Below are 24,772 nucleotides of genomic sequence, written 5' to 3' on the forward strand. Positions count from 1 at the left end.
CTGACATTTCTGAAAATGGCAGTGATCATGAGTGTATAGTGCAGTTAAATATCCTCCTACAAGGTAGCTGTTCTAGTGGTTTGCTGTTCATTGCTGAAAACACCTCATTTTGGTTATTTCTCTGTGAACTATTTCTGTAGTGAGTTCTTGGAATATATTTATGCATGTGCAGAATCACCTGCACTTTGATATTCAAATTTATAACCATAGCTGATCACTGAATTGGGAACTAGACTTTTTGCCATTATCAACAGAACAGTGATAATGTGAACAAAAAAGATTTTTTTGGAAAGAAATCAGAAGTTGGTACTTCAGATACATTTTCTGTAATTTTCATGGCAATATGAAGATAGGAATATGGTTAGCATGATAATTTACCTGTATGCTTACATAAGATTGAAAATTGAAAGGATATCTTCCCAACAAAGCAATTATTATATACCCTGTTTCAATTTTCCTTTTAATTGAAAACTGTAGATTGAACTCTTTTTTCCATGAGGATGTGGGCAATTTCTGTCTTGTTCCTGCTATATTCCCAGAGCCTAATAAATTAATGGTGTCTAAAAGGTATTCAATAAGATGTTATTGAATGAATGAAAGAACGATCTTCAGCACTTTAAGTCTAAGATATGATGGAGACGTTGAAAAGCGTTTCTGATTTATGTTATGCAATCTTAAAATATGAAAATGACCATAGGAATTTGAGTTAATAAAATATCAAATTTTTGCTTACATCAATATGGAACAAAGCCAATGGAAGAAAGAAAGGAAAAAGGCTATATAATTTAATATTTTCTCCGTTAACATTCATAATGATAATTTATTTTAAATGCCATACCTTTTGAATAAAAGCAGTTTATCCTTATACATCTAGTTGAATGACTATTGAAATGTCTTTTTTTAATGCCATAAGCATTTGGTTTTTCAATGTGTTTACATTTATAAACTAAAAACAATAACTCCGTTATTTAGATCTAAATTTAAAGTCCAAAAGTAATGCTTCATATAATAAATTTTTTTTTTTTTTTTTTTTGCGGTATGTGGGCCTCTCACTGCTGTGGCCTCGCCCATTGCGGAGCACGGGCTCCGGACGCGCAGGCTCAGCGGCCATGGCTCACGGGCCCAGCTGCTCCACGGCATGTGGGATCTTCCCGGACCGGGGCACGAACCCGTGTTCCCTGCATCAGCAGGCGGACTCTCAACCACTGCGCCACCAGGGAAGCCCTGTTTATGATTTTTTTTTAAACTCATTTGACTTTGTTGGAAAAGATAGAACAGATATTTTAAACTACAGTTGATATAATTCCTAGAAGAAGAAAAATATGGTAGCAGTAAAACTATCACTGAAACACTGATTTCTCTGTAAACACATCCTTTGTGATTCTGTAGTCATGTGTCCCTTTTCACTGAGTGCACATTGCTTTTACTCTCATGCTAGGTCTGGACAAAGTGCCAAAAGATCTTCCCCCTGACACTGCACTGCTGGACCTGCAAAACAACAAAATAACTGAAATCAAAGATGGAGACTTTAAGAACCTGAAGAACCTTCATGTAAGAATTATTATTTATTTGAGTTATAACAAGATCTTACTCAAAGTATTTTTGAAAACAAAACTTAGGTAAGGCCAAGATTACCATATGGTAATAAATAAGCACATAAGTGTTTATTAAATTCTCTTTTTAGGGGGTGATAAAGGAGCAAAGCAACATGTTCATTAACCCCTAAAAAAACATCCAATTTTCTTACATATACCTCATATAACTTTAGTATTGGCTTTCTAAAAGATATGTTATATCTTAATCTTCTCACACATTTTATTGATTAAAATCTTTATCTTCCCAATTAGAATGTACTTCAATAGTGGAACAAAACACAAAATGGACTGATCTTAGTATTATTTTATTTCATTGTTTCTTTTGTTTCATTCATTTTCTAAGACATGCAGATGGCTTTGTAAAGGCTCAAAGACTGACACCAAGAGAAAAAAATAAATGTCTATATAGCTATATAGTTTGCTTTGTATTTAAGATTATGCATGCTGCATCCTTATCTGTATCTGTGTTTTTATTCTGCTTTTTCACTTCCTTCTACTCTATTGTAATGTAACACATCCAGTCTACCAGTCAGGATTCCAGCAGAAAAGAGATGGCATGATCAAGGCAAGATTTAGTTATCAACTTTTTGACAGCCAAGATGAGAAAAGCAATAAACATTTGTCCATTAGGAGAAAATTTTACCAGACTTTTTTTGTGTGTGTGTGTGGTACGCGGGCCTCTCACTGCTGTGGCCTCATCCCGTTGCGGAGCACAGGCTCCAGACGCGCAGGCTCAGTGGCCATGGCTCACGGGCCTAGCCGCTCCGCGGCATGTGGGATCTTCCCGGACCGGGGCACGAACCCATGTCCCCTGCATCGGCAGGCGGACTCTCAACCACTGCGCCACCAGGGAAGCCCAATTTACCAGGTTTTTAAAAGGAAGCAAAGAATTTTTCCTTGAGATTTGAAGATTGCCCATGGAACAGTTAACAAAAATAATAGCAAGTTATAAAATGGCATCATCAAACTACTGAAGTATCCAACAATATAAGCACATTACAATATAAGTAGTGAATATTTAAGGCACTAAGTAAGAGAAGAAAAAGACATGCTCTTACATCAGGTTAGCCAGTTAATGTTTTGAGAGAATACGGAACAAAGGGGACATAGAGGATTAGCAGAATTTTGAAAGGAAGAGAAGAGTTTTCTGTGCAAGAGGAAAGGAAAGGCAGAAGAAAATGAGCAGCAGACAAAAAGAGAAGAGGGCTAAAGTGAAAGATACAGGCTCCAAAGTAGTGGACGGTAAGGCTTGTGCTGGAGGTCTTGAACCCTGGACCAGTGGGCTCCTTCTCCACTGACAGGCTACTGGACATGGGCCCCTACTCACCTTCTCTCTGCTTTCATGTTATGATTTCACTAGGAGTGAAACGATGGAGATACCAACAAAGTTTGTCAGTGAGTATTTAAACTATCATTGGAATAAGTTAAAAGAGGTGATAATAAAAAATGAATATATTAGTTTTAATAAACTAAAGTATTAAAAAGCTTCATTTTTTTTGCATAACTTTAGCCTAAAGCTACTTTTTTAAGGAAGGAGAATTCTCTTATACCCAACTTCCTGTATGTTTAAGTATAATCTCAATAATTTGTTTAAATTCCTCATACCTTAAGTAAGAGATACCTAGTTTCTGTGACATTCTCACTAAATCTGGTGTTTGTAACAATGTGTTCTTTCTTTTCCATGTGTCCTGCTAAGTATGTTTTTAGGCAACTTATCATCTTGGCAATCTCTTTCTTTCTGCTTTAAAGTATACACTGGAAGAAGACAGAGTTCATTAGAGCTTCTAACCATTTAGAGGATGTTAAACAGCTATCTTTCTCTTACTCTTTCATTCATGACCATTTCTATCCCTGTTATTATGCAAATAAACATCATAATTTCAGCCAGGAAAGCCACCCTTGAATGAGAAGGGAGAGAAATAAAAATTTACCAAGGATTAAAATAGAAAGGATTTAACAGAAAAATGTCACCTTTTTCTCAATAATTTTATTAATTTACAACCGTGCCTCACTATGAGCAGTATATATTGCTTAAGAGTAGTTGTATACTTATATATAGCAGAAAAAAATACATATTCTATAAAGTAATGGAAAATTCAGTATAATAATATCAACATTCAATATATTTCCTTTGAATTAAAGCTTAATAAATCTAATTTTAAAAGCTTTTAATTAAAAATAAACAAGGGCTTCCCTGGTGGCGCAGTGGTTGAGAGTCCGCCTGCCGATGCAGGGGATACGGGTTCGTGCCCCGGTCTGGGAAGATCCCACATGCCGCGGAGCGGCTGGGCCCGTGAGCCATGGCTGCTGAGCCTGCGCGTCCGGAGCCTGCGCTCCGCAACAGGAGAGGGCCTCAGCAGTGAGAGGCCCGCGTACCACAAAAATGAATAAAACAAAGATTGAATAATAGCAAACACTTCTTTAGCCATTACTATATACTAGACACTGTTCTTAATATCTTGTGTACATTAACTTATTTAATTCTTATAACTATTCTAATGAGGTAGACACTCTTGAGAACACGTTTAATACAGATGAGGATACTCAGGCGCAGTGAGGTTATGTTACTTGCTTACTGTCACACAACAAATAAGAGCCAGAGTTTGAGATCTAAACTGGGGAACAGTCTGGCTTGAGTCTGTGCACTTATAAATTGCCTGTAAATATTATAGTAACAATAAAATCCCTTAAACAACACCTGGTACAGTGTGGGCCCTACATAAATGGCTTTGGAGAAAATTGTACATACTGTTAAGTCGGGTTTCAACATTTTTTTTCAGTTTTATTGAAATATAATGGATATACAGCACTATATAACTTCAAGGAATACAGTATAATGACTTGACATACATATATTGCAAAATGATTACCATAATAAGTTTAATTAATATCCATCATCTCATACAGATATTTAAAAAAAGAAGAAAAACAAATGTTTTCCTTGTGACAAGAACTTTTAGGATTTATTCTCTTAGCAATATTCAGGCATACCACACAGCAGTGTTAACTATAGTCATCGTGTTGTACATTACATCCCCAGTACTTATTTGTCTTATAACTGTAAGTTTATACCTTTGACCACTTTCTTTGATGAAGGTGGTAAAAATGCTTTTACTCCCCCTTCCACTCTATTTCTATTGTCAGTCACTTTTTTCATCACCTCTCCCCTACCTACCAGGCTAGATCACTTTTCTTTAGTTACCAGAGAAGTAGGCAGTCCCGATTTTTTGAGCCTGGGCTTCAATTTCAGGTTAAATAGTACTCAAGGCATTTCCTGACCCTTGAGCAACAAGGTCTCTCCTAATTCGACTTCTCTTGGCCTCTTACCTAACTAACGATAATCCATTTCTGCTTGTGATTCTTTTTTTCCTCAGCCGATCTCCTGAAGAATATCTGCGGTTCACCTTTGATTCTTTCTCTGTTTTGTCATTAACCAATGTAATTAGTCAGCTTTTTCCCATGTTGACATCTTTCCATTGCCTGTTATAATATTATAACTATGCTTTCTTAAATACATTTCCCTGTGTATGAAACTAACATTAACCATCTTTAGCAGTACTGTATATACATGAGTACCTTTTTTCACATATGGATCTGTTTTAGATGAAGCTCTAATTTATATATATCTTAACATTTTACATCATGATGACCAAAATGTGTATGGTTGATTCATTTTTCACATTTATTTTATTCTGAAAGTGGAGATGCTTTTTGCTGGACTAGACCTTTCAACCAACACTGCCATTTGAAAGGTGCTTTCCAAAGAAGCAGATGGAAATATGCTATATGCATGATCATTTTTTAATCATCACAACAACCCCCTGTAGGTGTTATTATAGTTTCTACCTTACTGAAGAAATAATTGGGAACAAATGTCACACCACCCCAAAATTTAGCAGCAGTTATTATTACTACAGCATACTCACCAGTAGAGACATTGTCTAGTTATTATCTAGGAAAAGAAGTAATATTTTATTACCTGAAATTTCAGATAACACATCAGCAGGTTGATTCTTCATAATAGGTTTCAACATTCAATGTAAAGTAAGACAGATTTTCAGACCACGTTTAATTCATTTAATTGTATCAGTCTTTCAGAATTTTCTTCCAGGGGTGGCAATTAAGGACAGCCTTTGCCTTTATAATTAAGCATCCACCATTTTGGCTGCCTTTTAATGATGCAAGTTCTCTCTTCTCTCCTCTAGCTCTGGCTTTTACTGATTTTCTGGACATTTTGCTTGTTAATATCAATTTCCTATGACTTTAACCCTCATGGGTTTTTGAACTTTCTGTATTAGTCTTTGAAATTTCCTAGGATTTTGTTTTAATCAACCAATGTACCTGTTAGGATTAGTTAAAAGATTATCTATGGGCTTCCCTGGTGGCGCAGTGGTTGAGAGTCCGCCTGCCGATGCAGTGGGCACGGGTTCGTGCCCCAGTCTGGGAAGATCCCACATGCTGCGGAGCGGCTGGGCCTGTGAGCTATGGCCCCTGAGCCTGCGCATCCGGAGCCTGTGCTCCACAACGGGAGAGGCCACAACAGTGAGAGGCCCGTGTACCGCAAAAAAAAAAAGATTATGTTACTTGTAATAAGTTTTAATTAGTCAAATAATGTGAACTATATGAGGATGTACATGGGCCATTAAACCAGCTGTTACCTTCAGAAAGTAGTCCTGCATTTCTGAGACAGAAAGTTCTCACTGTTCTATTCCTCTAGTTCCTATTTTGCCCCTCTCCATTTTCATATGCTCCTAAAAATGTACTACAATTGAAAATACAAGTTTCTTAAACCTTGGTAAAATTATCCTAAATTCCTTAGGATTAGTTGATAATTGACTTAAAATAATATCAGTGTTGTTCTGTATACATATAGTTCATTGGAGGAGAATGAGGTAGTCCAAAAGTAGGTGTAGCAATATCTATAGTATAACAATAATGGATTACAAGTAACTTCCTATATGAATGGAACTCAGAAACATTTTTAAATTACCCCAAAAATAACATATTTGACTACATAAAACCCTTATATGTAAAAAGGGCAAAAACAGAAGAAAAATATATTGTCTCTGCATATCCTATTATCTATACCTTTATTCTGTAAATTAGTTATTAAAATACATTAAAACTTAAGAAAAATGTGAAGTTTTGTGAGCAAGCAATCCTTTTCCTCCAAACAATAAATGGTAGCAAAATAAAAAAGGAAATTTGTTTAACCTCTCAAGTGACAAGGAAATGCAAAGTAAAGCAATGAGCTACAACATAATGTGCTAATTTGGCAAACTTTTGGAAGGCGATTATATCTAACTCTGTGAGGCTGCAAGAAAATTTTACTCTCTTGCATTGTTTGTGATGTTATAAATTAGTGCCACCCTTTTGTAGTGGAATCCATGACAACAGCCAATGAAGATGGACTTTTAGGTTGAAAAGCTGACTGCAGAATGGATGCCTGTGGCACATGATTCTTTTCAGGTCACTCTAGTAATTTCAATATTTTGGAGTATTTATTGTTTAAAAATTAAATATCTCTATCTCTATCTATCTATCTATCTATCTATAATCTGTATTTTATCAAATTTTTCTCCCCTTTACTCCTGATGTTCAGGTCCTCATATGTTTTCAAGTAAAGGAATCAGATCGGTTTAATTTTTTTCTGATTTCTTCTAATTTTGCAGATTTCTCTGCTAGTCCCATGAATGGAATGAATAAACCACACACTTGCTTTACATACATATTTATGTGTGGAAGGTTTTGGAATTAAGATGTTGCTTTTGTTCACTGTCTACAGACGTTGATTCTTATCAACAACAAAATTAGCAAAATCAGCCCTGGGGCATTTGCACCTTTGGTGAAATTGGAACGACTTTATCTGTCCAAGAATCAACTGAAGGAACTGCCAGAGAAAATGCCCAAAACTCTTCAGGAGCTGCGTGTCCATGAGAACGAGATCACCAAAGTGCGAAAGTCTGTGCTCAATGGATTGAACCAGTTAATTGTCGTAGGTACAGATATTCTTATAACTCTAAGACCAGGCAGGATTCAAGGTTCACCTTAAGAGATTACAAGTAAGCTTTAGCTACAGGAAGGTAAATTAGCTAGAACTTACATGTCTTAAGACTATAGAAATAACAGTAGCCGGGCCAGGAGAAATGGGATTTTGAATCTGTGCCTTAAGACGTTTTTATTCTTGTCCTTGAGGATCTGAGAATGTGGAAGAAAGCTCTAGGGCTGATGCTACACTAGCTGCTGCATGCCCAAGGTACAGGATGGAATTAAGTAGTGCTTATTAGAGATATTTGGAGGATACCTTTCTGTTGTGGGAATTTGTTCTAGTCTGAACATCTATAAATCATTTGCCTTAAAATGTGTTCTAAAACTTTTCTCTATGTGTGGTAAAATATTTGTAATTTTATAATTGGCTTAAAAATCCTAGATTCAAATTATTTTAACAACATTTTAATATATCTTAGTAAAGTAATTGCTCCATAATAAGTGTGATGTATAAACACTTTTATTGATTCTAGGCAGACCTGTGTATGGACCTTAAATACTTTTGTTGTTATCGTTTTTGTTACTATTGCTTTTTCATAAATCTTTGGGGTTTTTTGTTATTGTTCGTTTTTTGATTGTTTTAATAAGGGAAATATTTACCCCATTTGCCATCCCTTTGAGAAGCATGTCCTTTAATTTCTCTCTTGTTTTTCAGGCAAGTTGTTATTAACCCAAATTTCTTCTTGTTGAACAGACACTACTCTGACTTGCAATATCCTCAAATTGTCCTCTAAAAGCTTTGCACTTATTGCATTTGTAGAACTTGGCACCAACCCTCTGAAGAGCTCAGGCATTGAAAATGGAGCCTTCCAGGGAATGAAGAAGCTCTCCTACATCCGCATTGCTGACACCAATATAACCACCATCCCTCAAGGTGACGTAAATTCTCCAAAGCAATTTGAATATCTAAATCCAAAGGCTTTGACACTAAAAAATGGTTTTGGAAATTTGAATGGTGACTCAAGTGGCCATTCTCTATCCCTTGAAGTGTTTCTACTGAACCTAGCTGACCACTGGGCCCGCTAGGCTCACAGTAGAGATGGCTAGACTCTTTCACCTATAAAGTCTCTTACATCTAACATAAAATGTAGGTTAACACACAATGATTTTATGTTATGGAATTGTGACATCACAAAGAAAAAAAGTACAATTATTTAAAAAATAGAGTGCTTTAGTGGTAATTTGTTAAAAAAAAATGATACGTGGAAGTACCTCTGATATTGAGCCAATTTTTACTTTGAGTCTCTAATCCCTTAGTGAATTCCTTTCCATCTTAGGACATTCTAGTCATTACTATCTGAATAACAGGACTCACAGTGGTCACATTCTTATTTAAGAGTGGTGGTGTGTGTTGTAAAGAGTGTGGATTTTGGGGTTCATTTGCGTGAGTTCAGACTGTCACTAATTGGCTCTACGATCTTGGACCAGTTATTCAACATCTGTGACACATTTTTTAAATCTGTAAAGTGGTAATAATATTAACATCCACTTCATTGGGTTGTTTTAAAACTAAATAAATAGAGAAATATCTGGCCTGTAGATAAGTCGTGGATTAATATTACTTTCTATTATTCATTGAAAGTGTTTTAAACACTCCTTTTGCCTAGGCAAAGTACAAACACTGGAGACAGGGCAGTGAATAGGATGCAGACCTGCCTTCAAGGATCTTATTGCATAGAACAAAGACACGCAAATAAACAGCAATCATCATAGTCACAGGGGTAAGCTCATCATGCTAAGGCTTAGCCAGGAGAGGCACATAAGCCAATCTTTGTGAGAGAAAAGGCATCAAATCACCAAAAATAAGTTTCTCTAAGATTTACATTTTTCTGGTCCCAGGTTTTTCAGTCTCACAAAACTGCCTCTGTATTCTCAAATTTTCCCCTTAGTCTGGCCCCTCCTCAACTTAGGTGTCTTATTCCTGAATTGGGTAGAAAATATAGGTACTTGCCCACAGAAAACAATTTCCCTTTACTGTGCTTCCACAGAAACTTCAAGTCTAGAGAGTACGGAGTCCATAGAATGGTTCCTTACTACCCCTTGCCCTCTCCACAGTCTTTTTGCTACAAAGTATGTTTTTGATGTCCATTAATAGCAATTACTGGTGCAGATGATAGATAGATAGATAGATAGATAGATTAGATAGATAGATAGATAGATAGAGGGAGATTGATTTATAGTTCACAAAGTACTTTCATGTTGAGTCTGACTTGTTACATGTAACAAGTAATTTTTTAATCCCCAGTGCAAGGATTTTATATTTGTAAATATATTTTTAATTTATATTTACAATAGTATATTTTATTAGATATATATACATATACATATAATTTTCTATATTTATCTTGCCTAAAGCCTTAGAGCTGTAGGAGGTGAAGTAAAGTAGCTAGAATTTAAGGTCCAGGTATTTTTCACTACTTGATGCTGCCAGATGATTTGCGTTAAGTACAATCTTTGATTTTGCTGTCCTTCTAATTACATCTCCTAAATATACCTCAGTAACACATTCATCACTTAGTGATCAGTTTTCCTTGATTTCTTATATGTGTCTATCCCTATGCTAGGTGCTCTTTTCTCATCTTCTCTAGCTTGCTTTTATTTACTCAACTCTTAACAATATTAAAATCATAGTAAGTTTTTTTAAGCACTTGTGCCAAATGCTTTTCATGGCTTCTGTTATATGAATCTCAAAACAATCCTTTATAGTAATATTATCACACCTGTCTTATAAATGAGGAAAATAAGTCTTAAAGAGATAAAGTAAATTGTGACCAAGGCCTTAGAGCTAGGAAGTGGCACAGCTGGGTTGTGCTGGGCTGACATCAGGGCTCGTGTTTGACCATTTCACTCTGCTGCCATCTTAAGTCCTTCTTTCCTGTGAATATTTATGCCTGTGTCATGTATGAGTCTACCTATCCTAGGCTGGGACCCTTACGCCTGGACGTCACCACTTTCCAGGAGTCTTAATTTCCATATATTATGTCCCATCACTGATGGACATGAAAAGGCCATGGAGGAGTAGAGAGATTATAAATTCACACTCTGGAGTTAGACCAACCTGGGTGAGGCCTGACTCAATCAGTTAGCTGTTCTGTGACTTCGGGCTAGTTATTCCACATCTCTAAAACCTCAGTTTTGTTACCTATAAAATGAAGGTATTAGTGACACCTATCTTCTAGGATATTTGTGAGGATTAATAGATGTATCAGTAAATAAGAATTGTAATATATAGAGAGAGTACTTGGCCCAAAGTAAGCTCTCAATATATTTTCTCTTAAAAATGGAAAAGGGGGCTTCCCTGGTGGCGCAGTGGTTGAGAGTTGGCCTGCCGATGCAGAGGACACGGGTTCGTGCCCCGGTCTGGGAAGATCCCACATGCCGCGGAGTGGCTGGGCCCGTGAGCCATGGCCGCTGAGTCTGTGCGTCCGGGGCCTGTGCTCCACAACGGGAGAGGCCACAACAGTGAGAGGCCTGCGTACCGCAAAAAAAAAAAAAAAAGGCAAAGGAAAAGAAAAAAAGTAATTTGGCTAAGTGCTATAGTGGCAAAGGCTAATGATATTCTTTATAAATTTGCCTCTCTCCATCCCACTGCAAAATTTCCTTCCACAGTCAAACTTCCCATAACTTTTTTTTTTTGGAAACTGATGTCCCAAAAGGGAAGACACTTAGAAACAAGGTAAGAATGATGGATGCGATGATAACTGGTGTTCCAGAGACACTACATTTTTTTATTGTCTTTTCATAGTGATAGGGAAAAAAGGACATACACGCATTGCTTTGTTATATACTCACTTGCTTTCTTTATAGAAGTATTTTAAAAATCCACGTTTATTTATTCTAAGGAGACTCAAGTTGAAATCCCTTATTCCAAGAGTGACTGATTTCCTGACATTTACTCATAAGAATAATGCCATTGTTATTTCATTTCCTTCATTTAAGAACATGTTATTTTAACTCTCTTTGGCCATCTGGGAGCATATTACTTTCCCCACTTAGTAGCTAGAGAGCCTACAAAATGGGTAATTGTGAATCTGTTTCCTCATCGATGAAACGAGGTTAATGAAAAATAATTTATACATTGAAAAAAATTACATGAGCTAAGTTATGAAAATGCTAATCTCAGTGTTCAGCACATAACAGACATTTAGTAAGTAGAAGTTCCTTTCCTTAGTATGTCTCCCACACAAATCATACTACTATTGAGAAACTAATAGTCATTTTCAAATCAAATATGGAATAAACTTTTACATTAAATAGATGATCTTGACAGAATTCAGTGGGTTGCAATGAAAATTTCAGACCAAACATAACCTGTGATTTTCCAGTTTTATTCTTTATGAACAAACAACAAATACTATTGGGTTGGCCAAAAAGTTTGTTCGGGTTTTCCTGCAACATCTTACAAAAACCCGAACGAACTTTTTGGCCAACCCAATTTCTGCTAAGCAGATGTTAGTTCTACATGTAACCAATTTGCTATTTTCTTTGTAGTTGTTGCTGTTCTTGTACATGGAACAATATTCCATTTAAAATGCTGTATAAAAACCTAATAGAGCCACAGATGGCAGGAGGAAATGAAAATAAGAGATTTAAACTTTTAAATTTACATTACTAAATTTTTAGAAGTCGTAGCCATTCACGAAGTACTATCCAGAGGTTTAGGGGATACTTTGGATTTAAAATTTTTTCCCCAGGTGCCCCACATATGGCAGATCACTTGATTATAGGTCTCTGTACTCGTCTTGTATAAAGAAACAGTTTTGATTTTAAAGGAACAAGTAAGTGTTAGCTCTTGCTACACACTGTATTACAGAGGCATTTGATGTTTTTATGGAAAACTTGATTAAAACTAAAGCCAGCACAGTATATAAGTGTTAGTTATTAATTATGCTCATTAATAAAATACCTGGTTAAGTTTGTTTATAGGTTGAACTTATACATAATCGCTTTATTGTAGTGCAAACGCCCATCTCCTCATTTTACAGTTATTATCCTTTGTCAATGGCAGTGCTAGCCCATTAACAAAGCTGTAAGAAACTAATGAGATTCAGGGTTTTTCTTCAGTTCTACAACTGTATCCTGACAGTGGCTAAGACAAAAATCTACTACATGATAAACCCAGACCATGTTTTTGTCATAATAAATCTAGGAGCAAAGCAGAAAGGGCTTGTACTACTTCCCAAAACATATATTATTGTATAAAAGGGATGAAGGAAAAAGATGAAAAGCAAAACTGATGAATCAGATGCAAAGAAAATCCTTTGAAACTGTATGTCTTGTGGAAAATTGATGGCACATGTTCTCATTAAGTCTTTGTACATTCTCTAATTACAGTTATCTACTAATTTAACTTCTTATATTTCCATATTGCAGGTCTTCCTTCTTCCCTTACTGAATTACATCTTGATGGCAACAAAATCACCAAAGTTGATGCAGCTAGCCTGAAAGGACTGAATAATTTGGCTAAGTAATAATATTCTTTCATAACATTCTATCAGTAAAATGGCTAGGTATATTGTGCCTATATGCTCAGAATTAGAAACATGATGATTGATTCTCTTGCCTAAACCACATTTTTTGTTGTTGTTTCTATAAACCTCAAACTTCAGCTTGCCCAATTATTAATATTAAAAAAAAACCTAATGAAATAGTGTTCTTATCATAACCCCACCAAAATCACCCTTATTTTTTATGAATACCATATTGTTTTTAGATTAATTTAGATATATCATATGTACAAGATATTTGATTAAATCAGTATATTCATTCAATCTGTTCTAACTTGACTGTATGAAACAGAAGGCTAAGTAAATTATAACATAGTATTCAGAATTTGAAAATGTATTAAAATGAAAGCTACCAGACATGGGAATACTGGGCATCTCACACTACAGTACAGAATAGTTATCATGAGATTCTCTAATTCCTATTCTCTAAAGAGTTTAAAATGTCTCGGGACATTTAATGTACTCTAAAAAAACTTTTTTTCTGAGCCTTCTTAACTTTTTTTTTCCTTATAGATGATCACTAGTGCCCATCCTGCTTTCTAACCTAACTTCAGTCTTCCTGTATTTGCAATGTGGTGAAGCAATAAAACCAGAGGGCTGGCAGACCCTTCAGCTGTCTTCAAGGAGCACTCTGCTCTTGATCCACACGTGTTGCTGAATGTTCTTACAGAGAAGCACAGGGTTGTACCAAATTGGCTCTCCTTTTTTTGCACATAAATTTCATAGTGGATAAATAAATATAAAGCATATCATTTGTCTCTGAGAAATACCTAAGAGCAGATGGATATATAATGCAGTTTTTCCCATTTCTGTGGGTATCCCCCAGTGACCCAGTGGAGCGTGAGGCCTGAAGGTGTCATATGCATGTGACTATAGCTGCAATATATAACCCTGGTGTCTCAAATGATAAGAAATCCTTTATCTAAAGCTATTTTAATTATACTCTCTAATGAAGAAGATATTTTTCAAAATACTGTTATGCAATACCTACCTTTCTATGTTGATTCGGTCTCTCTAGCTGGAGAAAACTGTAGGAAGATAAGTTGCATTGTTTATTGTGTAGAACTGTGTAGAACAATTGCACTGTTTATTGTGCATTGTGTAAAACTGTCTCTTGGACAGCTATTGTTATTGGATTATTATTATTAGGAGGAGGAAGAGGAGGAGTAGAAGTAGCAGTTGGGATTGACCACAGTATAAAATTCTAAATATGGTAAATCAGTCGTAATATTTGTGCCATTTTAGAAAAGTTTATTTTGTACTGAAAGTGGTATGGAGATTTTGAGTTTCCTCTCTTTAATATAAAATCATATGCTTTGTATCAAATAGAAGCATAGAAGTATAAAGAGCTAATAAACTTTGAAAAGGTCAATAGAAATGAAGATTTCTGTTTAAATGGATTTTGAATTCCATTCATTAAATCAGAGGAAAATACCTCATTGGCCAACAAACTTTCCCAACTCTTGACTTGACTAAATACATTTCTCTTTGGAATCAAGTCCAGAAAAATCCATCTATTAAGCCATCAAATCCTTATGTTTTTTGCTCCTCACTGATTTTGGAACATGAAGGGTATTTTGGTGATGAAAATCAAAACCGAGGAAAGGAGAAAAAAGCAGCCACTGATCTCAGAACATTGTTGCAGTGCAAATATTCTGATTAGTTACTAGGAACAAGTGAAGAGAAAACACTGTATGTCCCTCTGCAAAAAAATAAAGTGTTCTAATCAGGCAAACTTCCCTTTTCTTATTAAGCATATATATCATCATCTCCCCTAATAGATGGAATATTCTTCGATGGAAAGAATCATGGTGGTTTTTGAGCCATGTCTCCTCTGCCCTCACAAGCCTAGGATAAAAGTCTTTAACATAATAGCTTCTCAAAGACATTTGATGAGTGAATATAAATTAATCATTGAAAATGTAGTTTCCTTCAATAGATAATTAAGATTATTATATTCTAAGAAATGTATTAGCCCAAATTAGATATGGGATTTAGAGTGCTATAAGAAATAGAGACATGATTCTGAAATAGAAAAGGAAAGACCAGAAATAAGAGATGAGAGTTTAAGACTGGGAAAAAACAAAATATTATGAGACAAGATGCCAGATTGATAATCAATAAGTAAGACAAACCAACTGTGCTATTAATAGCCTAAAATCAGTACACTTTAATCTCAGTTATTTCAAATACCAAGTCATGATTAAAATTGGAAGACTTTGGTTACCTAAACCAACATCTAAATGCCAAAAGGGCTCAAAGATCTCAACTAGCTGAAAGCAAGCAGGAATCATCCTACAAAAAGGACCCAAGTCTTTTTCACTAAATTTGAAGGAATCCAATAGATTCTTCCCCTTTCTCTTCCTAGGAACTTTCTGGTTCTCTTCCACAACCTCGTTGCCTCATCTCTCTCTGCCCTTTTGGATTGACAGAACCCTGGTTCTGACAGATTTATTCCTAGAATGTTGGGTACACAAGTTTGTCTTCAAGTCAACTTCTCCTGACTTTTGAATCCCATTTACTGTGAGGGGACATCACAGCTGCAGACTCTCACTTGTTAAACATCTAATTTTAAAAAAATACAACCCAAAACCTTGAGTGGCATTGTATAAGAAATGTCAGAGGGGCCAAGATCAGGGTCAGAGATCAGGGCTCTAGAGGCCAGAGATCAGAGATCAGTGTCAGGAGGCCAAGAATGTTGGCACCAGGCATATTCTGACAGTTAACAGATGGTCACTGATAAACTCAAACAAATGTAAAATGCTAATTCTGTTAACCTTTGTGGCAGGTAGGTTTATTGACTCATTAGAACCTTTCACTTTTTATTTACAACAAATAAATTTGCATAATAAATATACAATTGCTTGGTTTACAAAGTGCCGGAAATGATAATGTTCCTTTCATTTTTCTCTCAAATGAATTCACTGTATTCATTATACAGTCAATTCAGCAGCTATTCATTGATCATATCAAGTTCTGTGTTAGTACTGGATATACCACAAGACAGTCACTTTTCTCAAGGCAGACCCACAAGTACACAGTCCCTAGAGTTTTACAAGAGGGTGATAACAGGATGCTATATGAGCATTCACTAGGGGTACACTACACTGTATCCAGTCTGGTACTGTCAGAGGAGTTTTAAAGAGGGTAACTCTGAGCTGAAACCTTAAGAACAAATGGGCTCTATCCAACTCAGAAAGTTTGGAAAAATCACATTAGGCAGAGCTAACAGTAAGTACAAAAACAAAACAAAACAAAATTCTTTTCCTAATGACTTGATTAATCACACAACGCCTGTAAGAAGGCATCCACGTGTAGTGTATCCATTCATTTCTGTTTTCTGTTGCAGGTTGGGACTGAGTTTCAACAGCATCTCTGCTGTCGACAATGACTCTCTGGCCAACACTCCTCATTTGAGGGAACTTCATTTGAACAACAACAAGCTTATCAAAGTGCCTGGTGGGCTGGCGGATCATAAGTACATCCAGGTAATGCAATGCCACTAACTATTGTGAGGGATATCTAGGGAGCAAATCCTCCCTACTGGGATGCTAGGAGGCAGGAAGCTCTGCTTAGAAATTCTTTTGCAGAGATATTTTTAATGATTCTACACATTCATTCTGGTTTTGTGAAATCTATAGGTTTAAATTAGTATTACTTTTTAAAAATTAGGACTACTGCCTTGAACTTACTATAATGCTTGTTTCCAGAATGTAATATTTTTCTTATGAAGCAGGGTAGTTTCAAGTCACAGATCTGTGTAACAAATACATACTTGTTGGAAAAGATGATACCATCTGTAGTGCATAGATATGGAATAAAATAGTAGTTGTAACTTTTAGCTTCAGCAGATGTCATATAGGTCAAAAGACAGTGTTTATCTATTGATAGTAGTGTGACTGACTGAATTAACTTTATACAAATTATTAAGTTATAGTGTATTCTTAAAGATAAGAAGATATGGTTCAGTGGCCCACTATGGTAATATAGCTTTACAGTCCATAAATCTATAAATGTAAAGCGTGCTTATTACCTTAAATAATCATAGTAATTTCATATATAACAATATAAGATTTCCATTGTTACCTTGAGGAAATTAAACAAACACATTATTTAAATTATATATTTTTAAAAGATCAATAATGTGGTCATCGACAGATTTTACATATTTGCATATTTCTTCTAATTTTTCAGTTTTTTTTAAAGATTATATTTAAATTGTTTCTTTCAGAAATTTCAGTAGGTACTTAGTTAAATCATGGTGATTCAGAAACTGTGTCTTAAACTGACACTGTTTTACAGATAAAACCGTTTTATAAAGTTGACCTTTTGGTAATCTAGTATCTCAACTTCTTTGGGGTTCAAAATGGGTTTACCCTTTACTCTGCTGTCAACGGTGTCAATAAATTTCTGATCTCTTTTATTCTATTGAGTTGTGCCCAAAACTCCAAATTAAGTTTACATATCACAATTTACATTAGCTAGCTTTCAGTAAAGTGTAAGAATTCTACATATGAAGATGAAATTAAAGATGTTTCATTTCATGCTGATTCATTTTCAGTGGGTCTTTGGTGGTGGTAGAGTGGAGAGTAAGCATAGCTTGGAGCCACAAGTAAAACCGAGATGCTTGGAAGACCTAATAAAAATAGCTAATGTTGTCACTATTAAGGTTTTTGTTGGTGGTGGGCTTTTTTGTTTGGTTGGTTTGGGTTTTGTTTTTAGATCTCAGAATAATAATTTTCATCTTCTTGATTACTGTTTTTCAAATTTTAGTCTGAACTTATTACTGAGCTCATAAAATCAGTTTAATAGTTTCATTTGGAACATCCCATGGGATGGGATGGAATAAGTTGAATAGAATAGAAAATACCACTGTAATGGTAAGTATTTTATAAAATTTTTGTTTCATATGCATAGCTCCATATATACTAAAGCTCAATAATATAGTGTGTGTCTTACTGTGGGTCTCAGAGAAAAAATTCTAAAACATGTCATTTTGAAATCTTTGTTGAATATCAGCAAATCTCATGGACATTCACACAGAGCCCCACATTCAGAAGGACCTCACTCTTGGTTTTCAATCTCTAATTGGCATCCATGTACCCATTTTACCTGCATTTCTAGAGGGTCCCAGGGGTTTCACCTACTCTACTTTCTTGTCTATATCTATATAGTCCAATTATTTTTAGCAAAATCATGTAATTATTCAATCATCACCACAATCCAGTTTTAGAACATTTTGATTACCTCCAAAATATCCCTTTTATATATTTCTACTTGTTCTTAAGCTCATCCCCAGCCACGGGGAACCATTAATCGACTTTCTGTCTCTATGGATTTGCCTTTTCTAGACATTTCATATAAATGTAATCATACAATGTGTGGCTTTTGTGGCTGGCTTCTTTCACTTATCATAGTAATTTTAGGTCACCCATATGGTAGCGTGTGTCAGTAATTCACTCATTTTTATTGATGAATTGCATTTCATTGTATGGATATACCACATTTTGTTTGCTAGTACTACCCCTTTTGATAACTGTAGGTTTTGATTATGTTTAGAAATTAGAAATGAAGGCCCTCTAACATTGTTCTTATTTTTCAAAATTTTGGCTATTCTTGTTTCTTTGCATTCCATTCAGATTTTAGAACCAGCTTGTTCATTTCTTCTCAGATAGATTGCTAGGGCTTTGATAGGAATTGTGTTGAATCTGAAGATCAATTAAGGGTGAATTTTCCTTGTAATAACATTTAGTCTTCCAATGCACAAACATGGGATATCTCTCTATTTTGTCTTTATTTTCTCACAGCAATATTTTGGCATTTTTAGTGTGCAAGCTTTACAATTTTTTATTAAGTTCCGAAATTTTGTATTATTTTTGATGCTGTTGTGAATGAATTGTTTACCTTGATTTTATTTTTGAATTTTTTGTTGTTAGTTTATAGAAATTCAGTTGATTTTTGTGTATCTTTCTTCTACCCTAGTGCTGTACTGAAATTTTTAGTTGCAGCAATTTTTTGTGAATTCCTTTGGATATTCTACATTCAGGATCATGTAATTTGAAAAATAAAGAGAATTTTAAAAGTATTCTTTTTTATTTGAATTCCTTTAATTTCTTTTCCTTACTTCATTGCATTGGCTAGAATCTCCAGTACAATGTTGAATAAAGTGATAAAATTAGACATCTTTGCTTGGTCCCTAGTTTAAAAGGGCAATCAACCTTTTGCCATTCAGCATGATGTTAGCTATAGGTCTTTTGTAGATGCTTTTTATCAAGTTAAAAACGTTCCCTTTGATTTCTAGTTTACTGAAAATTTTTATCATGAAAGCGTTTCTTCAAATGCTTTCTCTTTTCTATTGAGAAGATCATGTGATTCTGTCCTTTATTCCTTTAATATACTATATTAAATTAATTGATTTCCAGTTAAATAAGTTTTACACCCTTGAGATAAATCATGCTTGGTCTTGGCCATGGTGAATAGTCCTTTTATAATGTGAGATACAGTTTCCTAATATTTTGTAATTTTTTGTCTATATAGGAGATATTTAATTGTAGTTTTCTTTTTTGTGATGATTTTTGTTTGGCTTTAAGAAAATATTGACCTCATAGAACAGGTTGGAAATTTACTTTCCTTTTTACACAGACTAATACTTTATGTCTTGATATTTCCTTCTCTCGTTTTCACTATTAGCCATAAACTCTCACCAAACACCTCTCTCCTTTCTTGTTAATCACTTCTAAGAAATGGAGAATGGTCAACGACAAGAAGAAATTTTCAAAGTTTGAGAATCACACACACACACACGAACCTCACAGATACTGTTTTGATTTTAATATTCCTTGTTTCTATTTTTGTAATACATCTATTGTTCTCCTTCTAAACCCTTTCTTAATCAAGACCCTTTTCACCAGCATATGAGTGCAAGTGTTCTGGTAGGTGGAACAATATTTCAGTTTTTTTTTTTTTTTTTTTTTTTTTGTGGTACGTGGGCCTCTCGCTGTTGTGGCCTCTCCCGTTGCGGAGCACAGGCTCCGGAAGTGCAGGCTCAGCGGCCATGGCTCATGGGCCTAGCCGCTCCGCGGCATGTGGAATCTTCCCAGACCAGGGCACGAACTCATGTCCCCTGCATCGGCAGGTGGACTCTCAACCACTGCGCCACGAGGGAAGCCCTCAAGTCAATTATTTTAAGGGAGTACCTCATAGGTTTTATAGCTTGCTTTAGAAATTATTGCCTTAGCATTATATTTTAGCCTTGGTTTTATGATCAATTCACTTCTTATTCTTCAGAATTCACATATAAATAATGGGAGTAAAAACTCATTTCTATAATTTTTTTTAAGTCTGATATTAATTTCCCTAAGAAAATCTATGAACAAATTACCATTATCTTAAACATAACCATAAAATATATTTCAGAAAAAATTTCTGATGAACTATAACATTATATTCATTGAGCTGAATTTGTAACATAGAATACATTTTTGTTAAAAATTTCTAGGTCTATATATTCCAAATGCAGTGACATTCAAGTTTTTCTTAGAGTTTGTGATTTTTAATTTCAATTCTAATACTCTATACCCTCTCTTACTTCACTATGTATTACTTCCTTATTTTATATAATTCATTAAAAGGTCTACCATTTTATCTTTCCCCTGAAAACATAACATTCCATGTAGACACAATTTATGAAATAGCCATGAATTCATTTATTCATTCAACATATATTTGTTGAACACCTACTCTGTTCTAGTAGACACTGGAGATACAGTCATGAACAGGTTTCCTACCTCATAGAGCTTTTATTCTAGAGGAGGAAAACAGACAAAAAGCAAATAAATATGTGTATAATATTTTATATAGTGATCATTATGCTGAATAAAAATAAATAAATATAATTGGAACAGAAAATGGCAGACAGACTGGGATAGTCAAGAAAGACTTCTTTGGTAAGGATAAATGAATTACATGAGTCAGTAAGACCTGGAGACATCTTGGAGAAGTTTATGCCAGAAGGAGAAAACAGTGTGTGTCAACCTGAGGAGGGACCATCCTCTAGAGAAGAGAAACAGGTAGGTTAGGGTGGGTGGATTGAACAGTGAGGAGAGATGAGCTCAGCATAGAAGGATGCCAGATCATGTAGGATTTGTCAGCCACTGTGAGAACTTTGGATTTTACTCTGCATAAGATGGGAAGCTGCTGGGGTATTGAGGCAAAGATGATATAACTTGCTTACTTTTTAAAATAATTGGTGAAAGGAAGGAAGGAAGGAAGGAAAGAAGGAAGGAAGGAAGGAAGGGAGAAAAAGAGAAAGAAAGAAAGAACAGATTTCAAGAAGGCAAAAGAGGAAGCAGGAAGAACAGTCAGAGCAACTTCAATGATCCAGAAGGAAATAATGGTGGCTTTGAATAAGGCTGTAGGAGTAGATATGGGGCAGAACTAGATTACATGTGCATTTTGAAGGCTGCACTAGTGGGATTTGTTGATGGTTGGGCAGAGACTATAAGAGACGGGGAGAGTCAAAGATAACGTCAATGTTTTTAGCCTGAGTCATCTGGAAGGACTGAAATGCCATATACTGAAATGAGGAAGACTAAGGGAGGGAAAAGCAAGGTTAAAAAGAGAGAGATAAATCAAAAGTTTGGTTTGAGAAGTACTAAGTATTTAAACTGAAGGATGAATGTACTAAAAAAGAATAAAGTATATACGTGTACGGTCTCAATATAGTTAGAGGAAAATAACCATGTGCCATTATTTTGGGTTGTAGGTTGTCTACCTTCATAACAACAACATCTCTGCCATCGGCCCTAACGACTTCTGCCCACCTGGATACAACACCAAAAAGGCTTCTTATTCCGGGGTGAGCCTTTTCAGCAACCCAGTCCAGTACTGGGAGATCCAGCCATCTACCTTCCGATGTGTCTATGTGCGCTCTGCCATTCAGCTCGGAAACTACAAGTAGCTCCCAAGAAAGCCCTCGTTTTTATAACCTGGCAAAATCCCGTTAACATCACAGCTCAAAAAAAAAAAAAAAAAAAAAAAAAGAAAGCTAGATACTGGAAACCTAACTGCAATGTGGATGTTTTCCCCACGTGACTTATTATGCGTAAAGCCAAATATGCAGTTTAAATAATTGTCTACAATAAAAAAAAAATTTGCCTGCCATTTTCAGAATCCTTTTTTGAAGTTTATTATTGATGTTAACTGAGCTATTGCAGATATTCTTATTTCACTAAATGTAAAATTTGGAGTAAACAATTTAGTAGAGCTTTTAATTTCCAGAAGAAATCAGTAAAAATGGTATCAATCTTCTGTAACTCATAGGGGGATTAGCACCTTTGACATAGTCTAGCAATAATGTATTCATCCCCATTATTACTGATAAAGCCTCATTTGAGTGTGTAAATTCAATACAGGCTATGTAAAATTTTTGCTAATGTCATTATTTTGAAAAAAAATAAATTCACAAGTACATTTTAAATTACTATTGTATAAAAGCGTAATTGTAAATCTTCCCTAACCTCAATTTTCTGAAGAGAGTAAACATTGCTTTCTTGATAAAAACAGCACACCTTTTCAAGTTCTTAGGTATGCATTCTACCTCTGTCCTTTGACATTTGTGCATTATAACTTACTTTATCTATATTCAGTATTAAGCTGATAAGGCACAAACTGACTTTCTCTTATTGGTCTAAAAAACCACTATTTTTAGTTACTAAATACTAAATCAATTTTAAAACTATTACGTGTGTAATCAGGCTGAGCATTTCTGTACTTACTAGATGTATTAGAAATATTTCCTGCATTTAGTTAAACCTTCGATTTTAAAGTTCTTTTTCTGCAGGATTTAGAAATAACTATCAAAGCAGACCATTCAAAAAGCCTGGGGAATGGGCTGATTTACCAAGAGTAAATATTTATCCAAAACTACATTTATGCTATCACCATCTAATAAGTAAACATGAGAAAACAGTTTATTTCTTTTATAACCTTGGGTGTTTTCTGATTGTAAATACTGAGACCCAGATCCAAACTGGTAACAATAAAGGGAAATACAAAACAGTCCTGCTATTAGATGAGCCTCTAGCGGAGTTTCTCTGCAATTCTTTCAGCTTTGCGTTCCTTCATTACATTTTCAGGCTGGCTTCCCGTATGGTTGCAAAATATGAATCTCCTCCATCATTTACCCACACACAAAAGTATATTAACACAAAATTTCAGGAAAAGTCATGAGATTCTCTCTCATTATTACATACAAATTTCACAACCCTATAGAGTAAATGAGTAAATACTATTGTTATTCCCATTTTGTTGAAAAGTAAACTGAAGTTAGGAGAAGTTTAATAACTTTCTTATAGTTAAATACCTGGTAAATACCTGGCAATAGAGCTTTCTCTTTTAACCTTTGTACAAGTCAGGGTCTGGTAGAAAACAGAATTTACCCCAGAGAATTTAAATGAGGATAATTTAATGAAGGGACTATTTTAGAGTGTGTGCAGAGTTTATGGCACGAAATTAGGTATGGTGAGGCACCTAGGAATGGGCAATGGAGGAAAGGCATTCTCACCCATGTGGCTAAATGGACAGCAGAAGAAATTGAGTTTCTGGAGCTAAGTGAGAGGACAGCCATGGAAGGTTCCCATGCCCAGGCAGCCATGTCCCTGGAGGGATTGCAACATCCACCAGAGGTGAAGTACTGAAGCAGGATATCAACCTTTCTTTCCTTCTACTTCACATCCTTTCACTGATCAAACCTAAAGGGAAGATAACCATCAAGAAAACCAGGAAGATTAAGCCTCTTCCTGGGGCGGAGCAGAAAAGGGAGGGGAATGGATCTGGTCAGGACACTCAAAGAATAACTAGCCCAAACACTACAACAGTATCCGTAGGATGATTGAACAAATTCCACCAGCCTCAGCTAAGCATTACACTTACATCGTTTGTCATCCCAGGCACTTTTTATGACCCCAATTATTTTTCTTTTCTGCATTGATCAGAGGTGCTAATAAATACAAAAATATTTGATGAAACTTTGTCAGCTGATTAGCTAAATCTGGTTTTCTATTATGAAACAGCAGACTGTTTTTATAATGGCTCTGACTAAAGCAGAATTTACTTACTGAAAGAAATATGGTTAGTATTAAAAATCGAAGAGTAAACAGAAGATGCACACTGTCAATATTAACGAGCAGTCAATTATGTATTGTACATAAATTTGGCAGAAAACCAAAATAATATTTGGATAATTATAAGAATCATGAGAGGGCTTCCCTGGTGGCGCAGTGGTTAAGAATCCGCCTGCCAATGCAGGGGACACGGGTTCAAGCCCTGGTCCGGAAAGATCCCACGTGCCGCAGAGCAACTAAGCCCGTGCGCCACAACTACTGAGCCCGCATGCCTAGAACCCGAGCTCCACAACAAGAGAAGCCACCGCAGTGAGAAGCGCGCACACCGCAACGAAGACACAATACAGCCAAAAATAAAATTAATTAATTAAAAAATAAATTTAAAAAACAAGAATCATGAGAGCCAGAGCACAGGGCTCTAAACTGCTGCAGTTAAAGTCATATTCTCCTCATACCAGTTACTGCCTGGAAGGTACAAAGCTCTGTACGAGCTATTTAA

At 35.5% G+C, this 24,772-nt stretch overlaps 1 protein-coding gene across 2 annotated transcripts in view; it reads left to right on the plus strand.

The window, feature by feature from the left end:
• DCN (decorin) overlaps positions 1–22,632 on the plus strand; it is a 36,980-nt gene extending 14,348 nt beyond the window's left edge. For both annotated transcript variants that reach the window (XM_081248121.1, XM_081248122.1), the window contains exons 3-8: positions 1,439–1,551; positions 7,381–7,594; positions 8,404–8,517; positions 13,017–13,110; positions 16,500–16,638; positions 21,915–22,632. In XM_081248121.1, the coding sequence (XP_081104247.1) occupies positions 1,439–1,551; positions 7,381–7,594; positions 8,404–8,517; positions 13,017–13,110; positions 16,500–16,638; positions 21,915–22,109 (869 nt within the window). In that variant the 3' untranslated portion in view covers positions 22,110–22,632. The remainder of the gene's footprint in view (positions 1–1,438; positions 1,552–7,380; positions 7,595–8,403; positions 8,518–13,016; positions 13,111–16,499; positions 16,639–21,914) is intronic.
• Positions 22,633–24,772: the final 2,140 nt, after the last annotated feature.

The sequence above is a fragment of the Mesoplodon bidens genome (assembly GCF_964165515.1).
Source record: "Mesoplodon bidens genome assembly, chromosome: 11".
Taxonomy (NCBI): domain Eukaryota; kingdom Metazoa; phylum Chordata; class Mammalia; order Artiodactyla; family Ziphiidae; genus Mesoplodon; species Mesoplodon bidens.